The 18,707-nt window shown below is 41.3% G+C and overlaps 1 protein-coding gene across 7 annotated transcripts in view; it reads right to left on the bottom strand.

The window, feature by feature from the left end:
* Positions 1-18,707, bottom strand: part of LOC112918518 (phospholipid-transporting ATPase IB) — a 579,220-nt gene that overhangs the window by 225,851 nt on the left and 334,662 nt on the right. For all 7 annotated transcript variants that reach the window (XM_072719837.1, XM_072719843.1, XM_072719842.1 and 4 more), the window contains exons 26-27: positions 6,559-6,742; positions 2,647-2,757 (exon numbers count right to left, since the gene is read on the bottom strand). In XM_072719837.1, coding sequence (XP_072575938.1) covers positions 2,647-2,757; positions 6,559-6,742 — 295 coding nt within the window. The remainder of the gene's footprint in view (positions 1-2,646; positions 2,758-6,558; positions 6,743-18,707) is intronic.

Genomic DNA, 18,707 nt, shown 5'->3' with positions numbered 1-18,707 from the left:
TTGTTTGTATATGTAAACAGCTCCATAAACACAGGAAAAGGTCATAAAGGAATATACCTAAGGGGGCTAGGGATGAGAGTGGAGAGAACTTTCAGATGGTGTTCCATATTGCAGTGAGGATAGAGCCATGTATTCCTTCTGCAGAAAAATCAAGTTTCATAGGTCAGTGAACCAAGCAAGTAGATTGTATTACAGGCTCATAGGTCTTCCATACAATCTTTCTTGGTAATTCAAATCATACTGATCCTCATAACTGCCAAGACTATTGGTATGTGCACATACCCATTTGTGCATCTTTTTTTTAATCTGCCAAACTGCTTTTAGACTACATCTATAAGTGACTGACAGTTACATATATCAGAGGACCTCTGAGATGAGAACATCCTGGCTCTTGCAAAGGGTTTCTCCCTGAGTTACAAGAAAACCATTTAAGAATAAAAACCATTTAAGAATAATATATAATACAATTTATTCTCAATTAGTTACAAGGTAACCTATAGATTGCAAAATATTCACTGCAGAGGAGCAAATTAAATGACAAAAATCTTTGATCTTTTGGTTCAAAACACAATAAGATACCATGCAAGTGTACATTCCTGTTTTTAAAATTATATTTGGAGTACATCTTGATGCCACAGAGGTTGGATAGACACTGAGTCAGTGCTCTGTCTGGGCTCAGTTGAGGATTTTGTTTTCTCGGTTTCCAAATTAAATCTCCTAGCAACACTAAGTAGAAAACTGAAACCACAGTGGTGGGGACTTTATTTAATTTTTAAATTTTATCAAGAATGTTTTTAAAGGCTGTTTACAAAGGACCGTTTACAACTATGGCTCAGCTACAATTGAAAAATTAATTTAATTAATTTAAGGAACTCACATGGCATTTTCAGGGCCTCATTCCAAATAGAATTTTCCAGACAGACAAAAATTGTCCTCTTCTCATCCTTAGCCCTCTTGAAGTTAAAAAAAAAAAAAAAGGCAAGATAGGAGGTGTAAATGACTAAGAAGGGCCCCAGAGGAAGCTCTGGGAAGCTAGAGGGTTGGGAGCTTCATGTAAAATGTCTTGATAAGAAGTCTAGACTATCTGTAATTTGCTGCTTTTGAGGAAAACCAGATTATTAAGAAACCTTGTGAAGCCAACCACTACAGGAGCTGAAAATGCATGTGTAACATGGAACGGCACGTGGAAGCATGGATTCCCACACTCCTTTAGTCCACAGCCCTAATTATCTATGACCCCAAGTGACATTCAGGAGTGACTGCTATCATGGAGACCAAAAAAAGTCACAAAAACAGAAAGACAAACATATTTAAGTGCCAAAAAAGACTGTAAGAAATGTAGACAGGAGGAAAGTAGAAACTATAAAATCCTTTACAAATAACATCTAGAAGTTCTTACTCAGGGTGGATTGAGCTGAGTATTACAGCACAAGACAAGCAGACAAGGCAAGTAGGCTACTCTTTGTGTAAATTAGAATAATATATATCTTCTGGGTTTTCCTACATTTCTGTCCCATTTACCCCTTTGGCTGGGCAGCTTTGTTCAGTAAACAACGTGCACAACTCAGGAAAACTATTCATTAGTAGTTTGGTTACAGATTGAATGATGTTAACCTTTATGTTTCACCTGAATATTTGATAGGAAAGAGTAGACAATTTGAACATAAAGAAATGTTTAGTCACAGTCACATTAGCAAACCACTTGCTAAATTCCCTAAGCTGTGTATTTTAAAGGATCACATCAGATAAAGATGATCTATGTCTTGGTTATTATTTCTGCCAAAACTTCAGAAATCAGACACATAATGTGTAACAGAATGAGATATTAACCCCATATGCAATTATCCCTGCTTTTCAATTTCTCCACAGAGTGACTGCCTGTTTCCTCTTTTCTAAACACACATGGAAATCTAGTAGCCACCTTGGCCTCAAAAGCTACACCTTTGTGGCAGAGCAGTCCCTAAAGGGACCCTAAAGCGGTCCCTAAAGAGGAGCAGAAAGATGGCTGGCACTTCTACTGAGTTCAAACAGCAAGTACCCATTCCACTTTTTCCTGGGCCCGCCCCCTCTCCTGCCCTAGTCCCTCTAATAAGTAAAATAAATGTGCTTGTAATTGAATCAACATCTTGAAAACCAGCTTGACGACCCAATAAGTTCACCGAGATATTTTTAATTACCTTATTTGTTTACTCCCCACTTACTCCCACATCTTCCCCATTTAAAGAGTATCATCCAAATATCCCAGAGGCAACGAATCAATGCTTGGGTAACTTGCAGATTCCATGGGAAATATAGCAAGAAATGAGGCCCTTTCATTCTAGGACAGAAAAGAATGACTGGGTTGCCTGGAAACATCTCAGTGCCCACAAGAAAGGTGCAAACATCAGCTGCCCAGGCTCTGACCTCCCAAGGATGAGCAGAGTGTAAATGACAACATTCTACCTGGACCAAGGATGCAAAGGCTCCCTGAGTGGTTACTTGGCCTGAGGCCTTGATCTGCAAGTGTCTCTCGCTTCGTAGAGGTCATGTGTGTCTGTCCCAGCAGCAGCACCTTTTAATTTTACAGGACAAAATCCTTTCTCGAAATTACCTTAAATATGTGAAGATGCCCTCTTCCCCCTCAAGGAAGAAGTTGGTCTTGCTCACCTCTATAATGTAGAGGACCACGTTCTTGTAGAAACAGTACAGTATGCACTTGGTCACCCGATTATAGCTCCAAGCACCGTGGACCAACAGGAGCTTCTCCAAGTAGGAAAACTGAAGGGGAAAAAACAGCAAAGTTCAGGATTGCCCATCATTTAGGAGCCAAAGTCACATAATCAATCTCCTCTGGAGACAGATAAGGTCATTGAGGAAACCAGATTCTGCAGATAATTCAAGAAAACCATTCACTTCTGGAAACTAAAGGCAGAGAGAGTTCTTAGGTCCAGGGAGGACAGCTAAAATCTCCTCTTACATCTATGTACTTAATATTTTTCCCAAATGCAAGTGTGGGCTTCTCATTGCTATTTTCATGAATTCTGTTTACACAAATACTTTTTTAGGGCCTTAACTCTTAGGTGAAGGTGGTCGCTTGAACTGCAAGAAAAGAAAAGCACAGTGGCCCCCAGATACTTCTATTCAATCAGCTTTGATGATGACTTCACAAACAAGGGACAGGAACACTTATGCACCAGTACCCCTTTTTAAAACAGGAATGCACATATGTACACGGCCTATTTCCACTGTCAGTCCTCAGGTTAAAAGCAACTGCACATGCACAGAGATGCACAGACATTCAGGCACAAATACACAGCCTTACCTGCTACACCCATTTTGTTCTCCTTTTTTTGCTTCCAGCTAGTACAGAGTACCTCTTACTAGAGTGCTATGCAGTCAAGGAAAACAAAACAAAAAACAACAAGCAACTAACTGATACTAAGGTGACAGTGATGGAACAGCTCTTGCAGTTTGAAATATTGAGCCATATTCAATAAAATCCCTGAATCCTCTTGGGGCTTTCTGTGTCCTACTTCAACAAAGGACCCCACAAAGTGTGAACATGAGCTGGATGGAAGGAAATGAGGGGATTTGGTTGTGGTTCATTCTATGGATGGTGTTGCACTCCGGTATGAAGGCCAATCATGTTTAAATTCATGATTTCTACTCATTGATTAGCCTTGTACCTGCACTGACATCCCCCTGGGTTTCCTTGAACTAAAACATAACTTTCCCAGTTTCAAGACGAACATCCATAAACTTTAGAAATTCTGCTGTTGCAAACTTCCTATTAATTTCTGATTACTTTTGAAATTACATTTAACTATCAGTAGAAAGAAGGACTCTGATTGGAAATGCAATATTTACAAATTTTCTTTTTTCAAGAGGCAGCCACATAATAATTTTCATTAGCCCTGAAGAAGGGAGCTTGATCTGACATGACATCACGTTTCATGAGTTCTTCCAGATAATGGTAAGGCAGGTCACTCAACTACATAGTCCAAAAGCTGAATGGCCACTTCAACATGGCAGGAGTAGGTGCATATGGAAAAATAAAACTCCCCATAAAAGCTCATTAAGGATTCCAAAGGGGAATGGGGAATCATAAAATAACTGACTAAACAAATAAAAAGGAAGTTTACGTTTGACCCGGACCCCCTGACGTTAGACTTCAGTGGGCACACAGAACATCTGCTGGAGTCATCCAGAATGACTCAACTATAGCGCTACAATGATTTGTTTTCAGGAAAAAAAAATACATATTACCCTAAATCAAAATGCTATTTTCATGACGTCGTTCAAAAAAAACGTTAAGGAGGTAGGGGGCGGGAATGATGGCCTCCTGAGGAGAACAGGCAGCTGGGGTTGCAGGCACAGGGTCATATGGCCCCAGGCACGGGCTGCCCACAGGCAAGGCAGCAGATCAGGGGGCGGCTGGCAGTCCCAGGGCTGCCCTGCTGGATAAAAGCACACGCAGGCAGGAAAGAAGCAGAACCGGAGCTTTGCCTATTTCATCATTTTCCCCAAGGACTGTGAGCTCAATTGTTTTCTTCTGTATATAACCTTCGAGGGCACTTCCTCAACAATCCAATCAAAAGTGTATTCATCCACAGGAAACAAGGCAACAAAAGCACAAGATGTTGACTTCAAGCAGAGACGTCTATCATTTCACTGGGGCAGAGGGACTCAGGAAAGTGTGGCATCTCTCGCTTCTCACTGAAGAGGGGAGGCATAGTGTCAGGGAGAAAAGGTGTAAGGCAGGAAGCAATGCTACCTGAAAAAGCAGGGTCCCTGTGTAATCACAGGCAGGACCACAGACAGGAGAAACGAAGAACCACAGACACACACGGCCATTCATCACTCCTTTTGGCAGTGGAGACGATTCCACTGGAGGGGCGAGAAAATCCTTAACTCTAACTCTCTCTTCCCTACATTTCTTTGATGCTTTTAATTTGAAGAGAGCAATTGCTCCAGATTCCACAGCCTATTAGTATGCAGTTTCAATAAAGCAGGTCATGGAATCTCCCTTCCCCAGACATTTTAAAGAAAAAGACAGACAAATATTTGCCTGGAACTCCTAGGAAACCTCTAAAGATCCCTTCCAGCCACATGATGCTATAACTCAAGTATTTAATAATGCTGGGGTGTATAACATCTACAGTTGCTGACAGACTACAGGAAGCATGAGTCCCACAGGCCTCGAAGTGGTTGACTTGGGAAAGTGAATGGGCAGGTGTGTGGGGCTGGTCCCCGAGGTCACGTACAGGTCTGGCGTTCTCTGATCCTGGATGCTCGGAACCGAGGCAGGTCACCTAATGTGAAGGAGCCCCAGCGTTCCCGCCTGTAAAATCAGAATTCCTTCCCCTACCTACTTTATCAATTATCTTGAGGATTTATTTATTTGAAATTAACAGAGAAACAAGATTGATTTCACGTACTTTCCAGAGCCATGAGGATTTTGTAATTCTTCCCTGTGTTTGCAGAACCATGAGCTGTGAGGGAATTTGAGAGGTGATCTAATGCAGAACCCCCCTCTGGGGAGGCAGAGCCCCAAAGTTGCACAGCACCAGCTTGTAGCCCTGGGGTTGTTGGAAGCTCTTTCACATTTTATACACAGCCCCTGATTTCAGCTTGAAGGGATAAAAAGCCATTGTTACCTGTGCTTATGTGATTAGGGTTAACACATTCTTCAAATGATGAAACACTGGAAGAGCATGATGGGGGGACCCTAGCTAGCCACCAAATGAGCAGGCATTTTATCACCACATACTGCAATCTGTAGACAGGAGGAAATGATCGGTGTCCATTGTGAGGTCTAGATTTTATGGATGATCAAGCAGGCCAAGTGATTTAGATATGTCACCTAAGGTCAGGAGGTTGGCTATTTTCCTTCACTTTTTGGCCATCATTGAGGAGTAGGCAATTCTTTCATCCTCAGGCCATCTGTTCAGTAACTACAAAGCACATCAGGAGCCTCTGCATGCAACATCTGATCCAGAGAGGAGTAGGTTGAACTTGACCCAATAGCAGGACACTGTTTCCTACCGACTGTGGGTTATAGCTACAGAGAAGGTGGCAGTTGTTAGCCCACTGCTTTCCCCTAACCTTAAATGCCTGATGAGAGAATGCTCCAGCACCTTCTTCAAAGAGGACAGATTCTGGGCTGGGGATGGTAGAGAATGGATGTAATGAGCACAGCCACTCTTTAGCATGGTATGGCACCAGGAAAAGCACATGCAGGAGATGTGGGAGTTGAAAGTGAGAGACTATTATTAGCAGGATCAGAGACCTATCTGTCAGGCATGACGCCCTGCCTGGAGGACAGAAAGCTTGGCCAACTCACAGCCGGCAAAAAAACCCCACAACCACCATGACAACCAGCACCACAGGACCTTCAAAATGCACAGCATCAAGGCCACAGAGAAATCTGAATACTCTGACGATTGTGTTTACATACAACATCAAAAGGGGTGGCAGAGTTCATAGGGCTGGACTGAAGGTCAAGCATTAATCAGGACTTCATGCCCAATGGACATCTCTGTCAACAGGATAGGACAGCTGGTCAACCACACCTCTGACCTGTGCAATGGCATAATCCGAGTTATTGGTCGCCTGCATGCCTTCATTTCCACTGATTCCTACACCCACGTGAGCTGTCTGGATCATCCCAACGTCGTTGGCACCGTCTCCAATGGCAAGGGTGATGGCCTTTACCCGCTTCTTAACCACGTCCACTATCTCTGATTTCTGCAGAGGAGACACCCTGTAAGAGAAGAAAGAAATGATAACTCTATGCATCTTTCCAGAGGAAACAGCTGTAATCTACATTTAGATGCATTAAAAGGGCAGTTATTGGACAATTTCCAAATCCAATACATACATTTTATGCTCATGTGCAAAGAAGTTTTCAGAAAACAGTAGCTTGTGGCTTTCAAGTATTTGCCAACTTCACAGATGAAATACCCAAGTCAAAACTAACTTAAAACACAGCCTGTTTGTAATCGCTCTGCCCAGTGGGAACCATTCATGTAAACTCCTCAGGGGCATGTGTGCCCCACCACCCCCCTTAATGATAAAGGAGGGAAGCTGGTTACAGAGGTCTTAGGAAATGTCTTCCAAATAAATCAAAAAACGAGCAGAGACCTTATTGTTGCTTTGCTGTACATCACACACAACCTAGGGCTGGCAAGGGAATTTTCTGTAAAATCTGCTTTCACAAAAGGGAAAGAAAATTGGCAGGGCTTGAGAAATACAGAAAGAGGACCAGAGTGAGAGAGAAGAAGAAAGCCTTCCCATTCTCCACAGAAATGGAGGCAGCATCTGAAGGCAGCCAAGGCAGAAGGACTTAAGAATTGGGCCGGAGAGGGTCACGGGGACAGAAAGTCTACCCAAGCTCCACTGTGCAAAAGCACAGTCCAAAAGGGGAAGATAAGACTGCTTTTGCTGAAAAGGGGTTGTTTCTGCAAGGAATCAAAGAATGTGGGTTATTTTTCACAAGTCTTCCAGTCATCTGGAAAGAAGGCCCAATATATCTATGGGGTCTAAAGCACAGTAACATTAATTATTTCTTTTCCAAGATTTTATTTATTTATGAGAGACACACAAAGAAAGGCAGAGACACAGGCAGAGGGAGAAGCAGGCTCCCTGCAGGGAACCCAATGCGGGACTGGATCCCAGGACCCCCTTGGCTCAAGGCAGATGCTCAACCACTGAGCCACCCAGGTGTCCTAGCAATGTTAATTAATTATAATGAAGTGTCTGCTTAGAGTATAAGATGATAATACAATGACTTGAGAAAACTATTAGTACCTCAGGCCCGATTTGTTTTAAATTCTGAACCAGTGAGCTGACAGTCACTTTGGGAAACTTATAGGTAAATTCTTTTTTTTTTTTTTAAGATTGTATTTATTTATTCATGAGAGGCACAGAGAGGGAGAGGTAGAGACACAGGCAGAGGGAGAAGCAGGCTCCATGCAGGGAGCCCGACGTGGGACTCAATCCCTGGACTCCAGGATCACACCCTGGGCCAAAGGTAGGCGCTAAACCACTGAGCCACCCAGGGATCCCTATAGGTAAATTCTTGAAGAACTAAAACACACTCATGCACATACACATACACCACATGTGTGTACATGTGCCCTCTCATAGTAAAAGGCCTGTCCAGGCTTCCCAGAGGTATACTGGCTGCACCCATATAGATACTGTACTTATAAACTAGAAGAAAGGGATCCCTGGGTGGCACAGCGGTTTGGCGCCTGCCTTTGGCCCGGGGCGCGATCCTGGAGACCCGGGATCGAATCCCACGTCGGGCTCCCGGTACATGGAGCCTGCTTCTCCCTCTGCCTGTGTCTCTGCCTCTCTCTCTCTCTCTCTCTCTCACTGTGTGCCTATCATAAATAAAAAAAAATAAAATAAACTAGAAGAAAGACATTCAAAGACTCAGTACAACTATGACCTCTTATATGACCTCTGACCTTCAAAATACTGGTTTCCAACAAAAAAACTGAAAATTTACCTTACATTTAATTTTACCAACCTACAGACCTATCTGTTTGGTGAGATGGCAAACTGAATTTAAAGCACAGGTACCCTGGAAGCCTTTGCTCAAAGAAATAAAAATTAGCAAGTTAGAAAAACAGAATCTACAGGTTGAAAGGCCTTTACGATAGATGTTGAATGATCTATCTCTTTTTATCTTTTTCACAGTGATATTCAATAATGGGAATTTACTGCCTCCTGGGGCAATTGCAACCACTAAAAATTATTATTATTACTTTTTTGTGGTTGATAGACTAAGCATACTTCAAAGTACTAATTCCGTCCTCTGGGTTAACCTAGAACAAGTATAACTCTTCTTTCAAACTCTTGGAAAGGCTGAAATAGAAAGATACCTTAGGGGCACCGGGTGGGTCAGTTGGTTAAGCATCTGCCTTCAGCTCAGGTCATGATCTCAGGGTCCTGGGACAGAGTCCTGCATTGAGCTTTCTGCTCAGCAGGGAGTCTGTCTCTTTCTTTGCCCCTCCCCACCACTTGTTCTCTTTCTCTCTCTTGCTCTCAAATAAATAAAGAAAATCTTAAAAAGAAAGGAGGGAAGGAAGAAAGACACTTATCACATCCTTCCTCTAAAAATTCAGTGTCTGCTAGCTAAATAGTCCCAGGTCTTTCACCCATGATTTAACAGGCATGCTTCAGAACTTACAAATAACTTCCAAGTATGATCTTCCAGACAGCTACAAGCAGAGCAGAATAGAACAGAATCCCCATCTCCCTGGAACAGATTACTACACCTATTGTAATGTATCCTAACATGAAATCACTGAAAGCTTTACTCTGTCCATCACTGACCTTCCAGGCACCTAAACATACACTGCTGTAGCTCTTCCTTCCACATTTGTACCAGGGCTACTTGGAGCCAAGGGCTGACCTTGACACTCTGCTCTCATTAAACTTCTGATTGGCAGACACAGCTCTCACAATTCTAATCTGCTACACAAATGTGATTTCCCATTTCATCTCTAAGCTCAACAGAAGCAGAGGCCAAATATGGTGTGGAGAAGACATAACTGAGCATGACCTTCTCCTGTTCCCTCTGCTATTTAAACAGAGGAAATAATTCTGAGTTCTTGTCTTTCCATGAATAAAACTGGAAAAATGAGAACCACCAATCTCATGAGATGGTTGATGTATTTATGTGAAATCATTGTTAACTTGCCAGTATGAGACACATGTTATCCCCTGCCCTACCTGCAAAACTTCGATTACTGGAAAAAAAATTTGGACACATTTGAAAACTGCATACCATCTAACCCCTGCATCCCAGCACTCCAGTAAGTATCCTGGGGTGCTGCAAGGGGAAATTATTGATATTCAAGCAAAATACAGCAACATTTCTCAGCTAGGAGTACAACATATTAGCTCAAAGTAGCTCATAGTTTTAATGTTAAATCATGCTACATTCCTTTTTTTTTTTAAAGATTTTATTATTTATTCATTAGAGACACAGAAAGACAGGCAGAGGCACAGGCAGACACAGGCAGGCTCCCCGCAGGGAGCATGATATGAGACTTGATCCCAGGACTCCGGGATCACGACCTGAGCCAAAGGCAGATGCTCAATCACTGAGCCACCCAGGTGCCCCTACATTCCTCTTTTTTTTTTTTTAAGATTTATTTATTTATTCATGATAGACAGAGAGAGAGAGAGAGGCAGAGACATAGGAGGAGGGAGAAGCAGGCTCCATGCCAGGAGCCTGATGCGCAACTCGATCCCGGGACTCCAGGATTGCGCCCTGGGCCAAAGGCAGGCGCTAAACTGCTGAGCCACCCAGGGATTCCCCTACATTTCTTTTAAAAAAGAGATTTAATTAATTTATTTATTTGAGAAAGAGAGTGAGCAGAGGGAGGGGCAGAGAGAAAGAGAATCTCAAGCAGACTCCCTGATGAACATGGAGCCTGGAAAAAGGGCTCGATCTCATGACCATGAGATCATGACCTGAGCTGAAACGAAGAGTCAGATGCTTAACTGATTGTGCCACCCAGGCACCCAACTACATTCCTTTTTATGACACATCTTTGTGACACTGAGTTTTCATGGTTGCTATGATAAAAAGCAAATAACTTGTGAAAAATCATCGTGGAATAGGAAATGAGGGATGCAGCATTCATGCTTACTCCATGGTTTGAGAAGGTGTACAAAGCTCAACAGGTGCACATACCATAGCACTGGCAAGTTATAATGGCTATTTAAGGATGAAAGAAAGTATTATTTCTTTCCAGCTACGTGCATTATTGTTTCAAATGTCTGCTAAGTTGTTAGGACATAAATAATTCTTAAATTGTTTGACCTCCCCTTCCTAACAGAAACTATTCCATATTATTTCTTGGCCTGGGGGCTTTGCAAAGGAATCACTGAGACACTGGGGTACTGTGAATGCAGAGGATCTGGGAACCTCTGCGTTGATCACTTCTCTCCCTGGTTACATTGCTCAGTCTTCAGGTACAATCATTCATGCGTTGAAGTAGAACTTCACCACCATTTAATCTTGAACTCTTATTCTGTGTCCACTGAGATATCACAGGGCATAGTAGATCGACACTTAAATAGCACTGGGTAGCCTGTGGCTGTGACTTCTTGAGATCCCACATGCCACCCCAGTAATTGAGGAAGCTGGTCTCTGTATCAGGTGGCCTGAAGTGATGTAGAGCAACAGGAGGTCTACAGGGCAAGAGGGGAGTCCACAGGACAGAAAGTTCAACCATGGGAACATGGTGCTATGGGAGGTTGGAAGAGCTGTGGTGGTAGAATGGAGAAGCTGCTGAACAAATCCATGGTTTTCTCTGAGGTTAAAGATGTTGCTATTTTGTCAAGGGGTTTAGCAATAAGCCAACCAACAAGCAAGTAGCAAGTCAAATATGCTCAATACATCTACCACTCTGGGATTTGAATCTCTGGCAAATCGAGTCATGGTTCTGATGGCTTGCTGCAGCAAAATCTCTGAAAGTCCAAAGGCTGCCTTTTCCCAAAAAGCAAGACTAAAGAGAGAACCTGACTGGGGTATATAAACTGAGTCATATCCCAGCATTTTAGAAGCATGAAATTCTCATCAAGGATTTATTATGCCCTCGGCTGTGATGCCTTGAGAAAATATAATTCTAGCACACACGAGGGGTTCAAAAACAGATGTCCAACAGCTAATTTCTACAGAACTGAATAGGCATCATTACGCTTCAACCATACGTAGTATTTTAGTATGCCAAGTTGCCATGAAGCACAAACCAGCTCTTTTTTAATCTTAATTTGTAACCTGGAATCACATGCCACACTTAAATATTCCCAGCATATAATACATTTACCCTATAAAATAAGAATTCCAGACCACATCTGAGTTAAGCTAGGCACTTGGGACAGTTCTATAACCTGTTTTAGTGCTTTATGAATAAAAACACAAAATCAAAGATCTCTAATCAACTGGAGAGATATTCTACCTACTTTTTTGGCTAACACAATAGATTCTAACACAAAAAAATAAGTTTTCCTCTTGAGACTTGAAAAAATTCAGAGTCCTGGAGAATATAATTTTATGGGATATGTGTACCTGAAATTTTTTAAAGATTTACTTGTTTATTCGAGAGAGAAAGAAAGAGACACCAAGCATGGGGGATGGGGGAGCTGAGGGAAAGACAGAGAGAATCTTAAGTAGGCTCCACAATGAGAGCAGAGCACCACGTGGGGCTTGATCTCACAACCCCGAGATCATGATCTGAGCTGAAACCAAGAATTGGACACTTCACTGACTGAGCCACTCAGGAACCCCTGTGTTCCTGAAATTTTAAAACTTATTTTCTAAAATTATTTCAAATATAATGCTGAAGTAGGACCTTTGGTAACTACTTTTCTAGAATTAACGATCATGCATTAATTTATCTGATCTACAAAAGCCCTAGTCTCAGAATAAGTTTCTAAATTCTAATTTGCAATATCATGTGAGCAAACGTTAAGTAAATCCCCTCCCGTCTCAGAGCTCTCATTTGTCAAAGAGGAGTAGACTTCTATTACTGATTTGTAGACTAAACTCAGTTCAGTCAAGGGAGTCATAAGAAACTCCACCCAGGGCTATCCAAGAGAACTTCAACTAGAGCCACAACACTTACTCATTAACCAGATTCACTAAATACATCTACTAATTGGACTCTCAAACTTCTCTATTCCATATAGAAAGTCTTTATGACAGAAAAGGAAGTATGAAGACCATTCGCCTAAATCAATAAGTCTCGAATTTTAAGTGAGCATCAGAATCACCTAAGAGAACTTGTAAAAATATAGCTTCTGATTCAGAAGTGCACATTTAACAATGCTGCTTGCCTATGGACAACGCTGAAGTAGCCAACATTGACTTGGACAAGATCACAAGATCTCTCTTGTTCAAATGTTTTAATTAGCTAGGCTTACATTTATTATAGCACAAGGTACATGCAAAATTCTCATAAAGCGACATCGAATAATTAGCAGGAACACTGAATCTCATCCCCTTCTTTCAAGCTTTGTATATACAGGTTCTTTTTTGCTTTTAACTCACATCTAGGAAGTACAAAATAAGGTTGTAATTTCACTTAAAATAATCTTCCAGGGGTGGCTGGGTGGCTCAGTTGGTTAAGTGTCTGCCTCCAGCTCAGGTCATGATCCCAGAGTCCTGGGATCCAGTGACATGGTGGGCTCTCTGCTTAGCAGGGAGTCTGCTTCTCCCTCTCCCTCTGCCTGTTGCTCCCCCTGCTTGTGCAATGTGTGTGTGTGTGTGTGTGTGTGCGCATGTGTCAGATGAATACAATCCTTAAAAAAATAAAATAAGGGGCAGCCCCAGTGGTGCAGCGGTTTAGCATCGCCTTCAGCCCGGGGTGTGATCCTGGAGACCTGGGATCGAGTCCCACGTCGGGCTTCCAGCATGGAGCCTGCTTCTCCCTCTGCCTGTGTCTCTGCCTCTCTCTCGCCCTCTCTGTGTCTCTCATGAATAAATAAAATCTTTTAAAAAATAAAAATAAAAATAAAATAAAATAAAAGTCTTCCAATCTAAGTGTTCCACATAAGAGGGTGAAAGTACTAACCAAAATATGGTCTACAGGATTTTGTAAGTTTGTTTATTTATTTATATTTTTTATTTTTTTAATGATACAGAAACCAATACCTATGATTTAATTTATGTAAATTTCCATTTTCCCATTAACTTAAAGAAAGCATCCTTATGAAAGAGATTCTTTCATTAAAAAAATTAAAATATACTTTTTCATAGCAGTAAATAATCCTAGATGTTTCAAAGATTGCAACATCTTAAAAAAATCTTAGTTTATAGATATATGAACACCTAATATAGAGGTATAAAATCTAAAAACAATTAAACTTCCTACATATTTGTTTAATAAGTGCTTCTATAACTGACCAACACCTGCTCCGACTCTGTTCTTAGACGCATTTAGTGCATTGACGCAGGGCCAGTTGTCCAGGCCTCCTGGACAGTTTACCCTTCAGGAACATTCTATCCCTGTGCTCTGACCCAAAATATGTGACTCTCAAATTTAATCTCATGTCTCAGTCTTAACTGCATCTTACCATAGGCCTTAGCTCCAAAAGCAGATCATGCTGGCAGCTTGGGACAGTCCCTAGAGCAGAGTGGCAGATGGGAGGTTGCAGGGGAGAGGGGGTGGCAGAAGGGTGTGTCTGGGCAAACCCAATAGGTACCTGAGGCTAGCTAATCCACAGGCACAAAGAAGTGAAATTTAAACTCACGCACTCAGTGGTTCTCAGGTAGACTCAAGGGCTCCTTCATAAAAATGTACACATAGAAAGGAGCTATCTTATATGTGAAGAAGCCATAAAAGATAGTGTCTCAATGCCTCACAAAGATGTAACTGAAGATGTGGTTCAGGTTTTATTTTAAAAATTCAGTTCCTGACCAAGAGGCAGCCTCATAGGGTTGTGGCTGGAGCAGAACACCTTCTCAAAAACAGACTAAGTGTTTACTGAGAAAAAAATCACCCATGAGATAATGGGTTTGAGAAGGTAGCACCATACACCTAGTTGCTAAATGGGCAACATACAGACTCTCAGGGATGAGCGTCTCTGGCTTTGGTTGCTTCAGCAGTGAAGGGTTCTATCCCACCCCAGCTTTTCCTACAAAATTTCAGATGTTGTGGAGGTTCTCCTGTGGAAGGATTTCTTTCCATCCTTGAAAAGTTTAAACCACATTTGTTGGTAATATAAAAGGGGAGGTTTCCTACAAAATGCTTCATGACTGATGTTACCATTCTTTCCACTACCTTATTAAAAAAAGCTGCCTCATAAAAGAGCAGACAGATGACAGACCATAAGCAGGAATATCATGGACACCAACGTTTCAGGAATTGATCCCAGAATTATTTAGCAGGTACATCTCTTTCAATAAACTCAATGTGTCCAGTGTAATGATTATACCCACTATGGGGGATGTGCTTGTTTCCCTCCCCATCTACATCCCCTCCTTTCCCATCTGGTTTAACATGCTAAACCTAAATGCTAAACCAGTCAATTTATATGGCAAATGTTCAATAAATGGTGACTAACTCCCAAAGTCATGATTCTAAGACTAATTATATCTCTAACGATAATTAGGAAGAATAGGAAAAAATATAATTCTACTTAAAAATACATTAACTTTGGGACACCTGGGTGGCCCAGCAGTTGAGTGTCTGCTTTAGGCCCAGGACATGATCCCGGGGACCTGGATGGAGTCTCGCACTGGGCTCCCTAAGGGGAATCTGCTTCTCCCTCTGCCTGTATCTCTGTCTTTCTCTCTGTGTCTCTCCTGAATAAATAAACAAAATCTTAAAAAAATACATTAACTTTCATATAAACGGGAACAATGCTATTGGGGTATAATTCTGAGAGATCTCTTCAGTTCACAGATGGAAACAATGAAAGCAATATAAAAACAATATGCGCCTCTGTGAGATCTAAAGTTATCATCCATGGAAAGGAGTTAGAAACAGCCCACTATTCCCGTGGTCTGGGGATGGACACTGCAAACTTCCTAACCAAATATGCCAGTGGTCTTGATTCTGTTTTCTAATATCCTTAAAAACGTTATAGGCTTATTATAGGCTTTTTGTGACAGCTCTTAATGACATGTAGCAGGCAACAATCCTTGGCTTCACATAGGGCTCTCTTGGGAAGGGCTACTACATAAGCCTGGACTTTTTTCTCCCTGCCTCTTTCAATCCTAATGCTTTGACTACAATAAGCCAACAGCCCCTGAATATCATCTTGCATAAGTACTTTGAGAGCTTAACACATACTGGCTTACCAAGTCTTTTCAAATGGACTCAGTGATGTCCGGCGATGCAAATCATCCAAACAAAGTCTTTATATTTAAGCACCTCACCACATATTTGCTTCTTGCACAGGCAACTCAGTCTAAAATTACCTTCTATTACAATCTTGAATACCTATATACCTTTGTACTATTAATAACTTTTCAACATAGTGCCTAGGAGAATAGGCATTTAACTTGCTGGCTGAGTAAAATGATGGACTTATATCTCATTATTGGTGATACAAATCTGCATGAAATAACTATGAACTCTGATACGATCCAACCATCCTAGAGAAATACAGGCCAATATGCCACAAGATCTGCTGAGTAACTGAACAGCCCAGATGTACTGAAGGTTGAATACATGTTGCTGGCACAATGTCACAAGTCTGCCTGTGCCAGGTGAGGTGACAAATAGGTAGCTGTGTCATCATCTTGCTTTATATCTTGGTGGTGTAATTCTACAGTCATTTTAGAATTTAACATGTATATTTGGGCATCTATTAAATTCAAGTTGCAGAAAGCTTAAAATTTCCATAGCATCCTAAAAGTATAAAGATTATTTTCAATATGGTATAAGAATTCACTTAAAAAAATACTAAGGTTAAATGTTTCCACACTCCAGAAGAGACCTCAACTTTCAGAAACGAGAGATGAGTGAGCTCTCCTTCACACTCTATCACAAAGGGGGAGGAAAAAGGAGGGGCAGCCAGACAGGCTGGGAGTGGGATAGAATGTGAGAGCTCCTCAAAAGTATGATTTATATAAATTTGCCACTATACCAATATATTAACAATTACTAGTAATAATTTCCTTGTTGTTTAAAAGGTTTGCTTGACTCATACAGTATTTAACAATACTATAATCTTAAGGAGTCACTAATTATCTCAGTGTTACACACACTCATACACACACAGATTGCACAAAATATGGTCTTGATTTTCCTATCTTTTAGTATCGAGCCTTGAAAAACAACCTTGCCAATGTCTTACTCAAAGTATTCCACACTTTCATGTTGGATGCATTACCCAGAGTTTAAATATGAATGATTTTATGATTAGATATTCTAGTCACCTGAAGTCACCTTTATATGGCCCCTAAATCTTGATTTCAAAATCTAGAAAACATCTCAACAAACAAGAATTTTCAAGGGGGTAAAACCCTAATGACGGATTTGAAGATGAGGCAATATATTTATCACTGATCTTAATTACTATTTGACTGCTGACTGCCTCCACTGTCCTGTGAGCATTCTCTTCTATCCAACCTAGGAGGTAGAGATCAACCATCATACTGTTGTGAGCTGTGAGGGAACTTGATATTCTTTATTCACTGAACAAAAACCTTATAACCTGATCCTGCCTGTGCTTTGGCCATAAATGCTGCCCGCGCAGCTGAGGCTTTCAGAGTGGCTCTCTGAGAAAGGGAGGACACCCTGTCTGCCCAAGATCAGTTTACTCCACAACTAGAAAGGGCTCACTTTGAAATAAGTATCCCCTACTTGGGGGTTCAGAATTTATGCATCTGTACTTGTGTCCATGACAATTTTATTGCATGTCCAGGAAACAGAACAATTAAAGTGGCGCTCAGACAGGAGTCTAGCTTCTGAAAATCTAACATCTCCACTAAATGATATAGAATATATTAAGATCAGGGTAACCGCATTTGATGTAAAAATTTAATAGGTCGTATGTTGTGAATTACATACAGGTTTATATTCACTGAAGTCAACTGGCTATAGTCGGTTTCTTCCTGTACTAGGCTGAAAAGAAGGGCCCAGACTAGGAAGGCTGGGATTTAAATAAAAGATATTAGATCCTTCTGTTCCCAGGCTGAAACAGGGATTAGAATAACACATTTAAATACCTTAATGTTTTTAGCACAAAAAGCATTAATTCGATACTCTGCTTCCTTGAAATGCTTTATTAAAGCCCCCAAAACTCTCTCAGGAGTGTCTGCCTTCCTTGGAGTTAACATACATTTATTGTTCTCCACTGCAAATTTCACTAGTATTTCAAAACAGCGTGCCTGGCCTCTGCTGTGGGGATGGTGGGAATAGGAAATAGAACCAAGATGAAACCTGAGAAGGCTTTGAGTTTTGACATTTCAGAGCAAGCTTATGGCTCCTTCAGGACCAAGCATCATGAGCTCATGCACCACTGAAAGTAAATGACGACCAAGATGCTTAATAGAATGATTTTAATTAGACCTGCCCTTCACCTGTCACAAAGGTCATCTGGTTACCAATCCAATAAATAAGCAAAACTGTAACTACCTGTACTCCAGAAAAAGTGGGGCAGCCTGTCTGCCTCTTGACTTTTACCCCAGGCCTAACCCAAGCAACCAAGAACCTTAAAAGCCACAGGGATGGCAGTGACAAACACCATGTGCCCCACTCTCTCAAACTGGAAAATCTGAGAGTGGAATTTGTTGAGTGGAAATGCAGAGAAGTTAGACAAAGCTCCTTCTTCTAAGAATCATATATTCCTACTCAAACCTAGAGCCTGTACTTAATAAGCTGCTAATTCTTGATCTCAAGAGCAGGAAATGAGAATGCTTTTCTGGGGGTACATTTGTCCAAACCCATAGAATATATACCAAGAGTGAACTCTAATATAAACTATGGACTCAAAAAAAAAAACAAAAAACTATGGACTCTGGGTGATAAGGATATGTCAATGTAGGTTCGCTGATTGTAACAAATGTACCACTGTATGGGGGGATGTTGATAGTGGGGGAAGCTCTGTGCATGCTGTAAAAATCTCTATACCTTCCACTCAGTTTTGCTGTGAACCTAAAACTGTTCTAAAAAATAAAGTCTATTGGGGGTGGGGGAAGCATCAGCATTCTACCATTGCCATAGAAGAACACGCAAATGACTCCTACTGGT

This window comes from Vulpes vulpes, chromosome 9 (genome assembly GCF_048418805.1).
Source record: "Vulpes vulpes isolate BD-2025 chromosome 9, VulVul3, whole genome shotgun sequence".
Classification (NCBI taxonomy): Eukaryota; Metazoa; Chordata; class Mammalia; order Carnivora; family Canidae; genus Vulpes; species Vulpes vulpes.
Note: the sequence above shows the minus strand (reverse complement) of the source record. Positions and strands in the feature narration are given on the sequence as shown.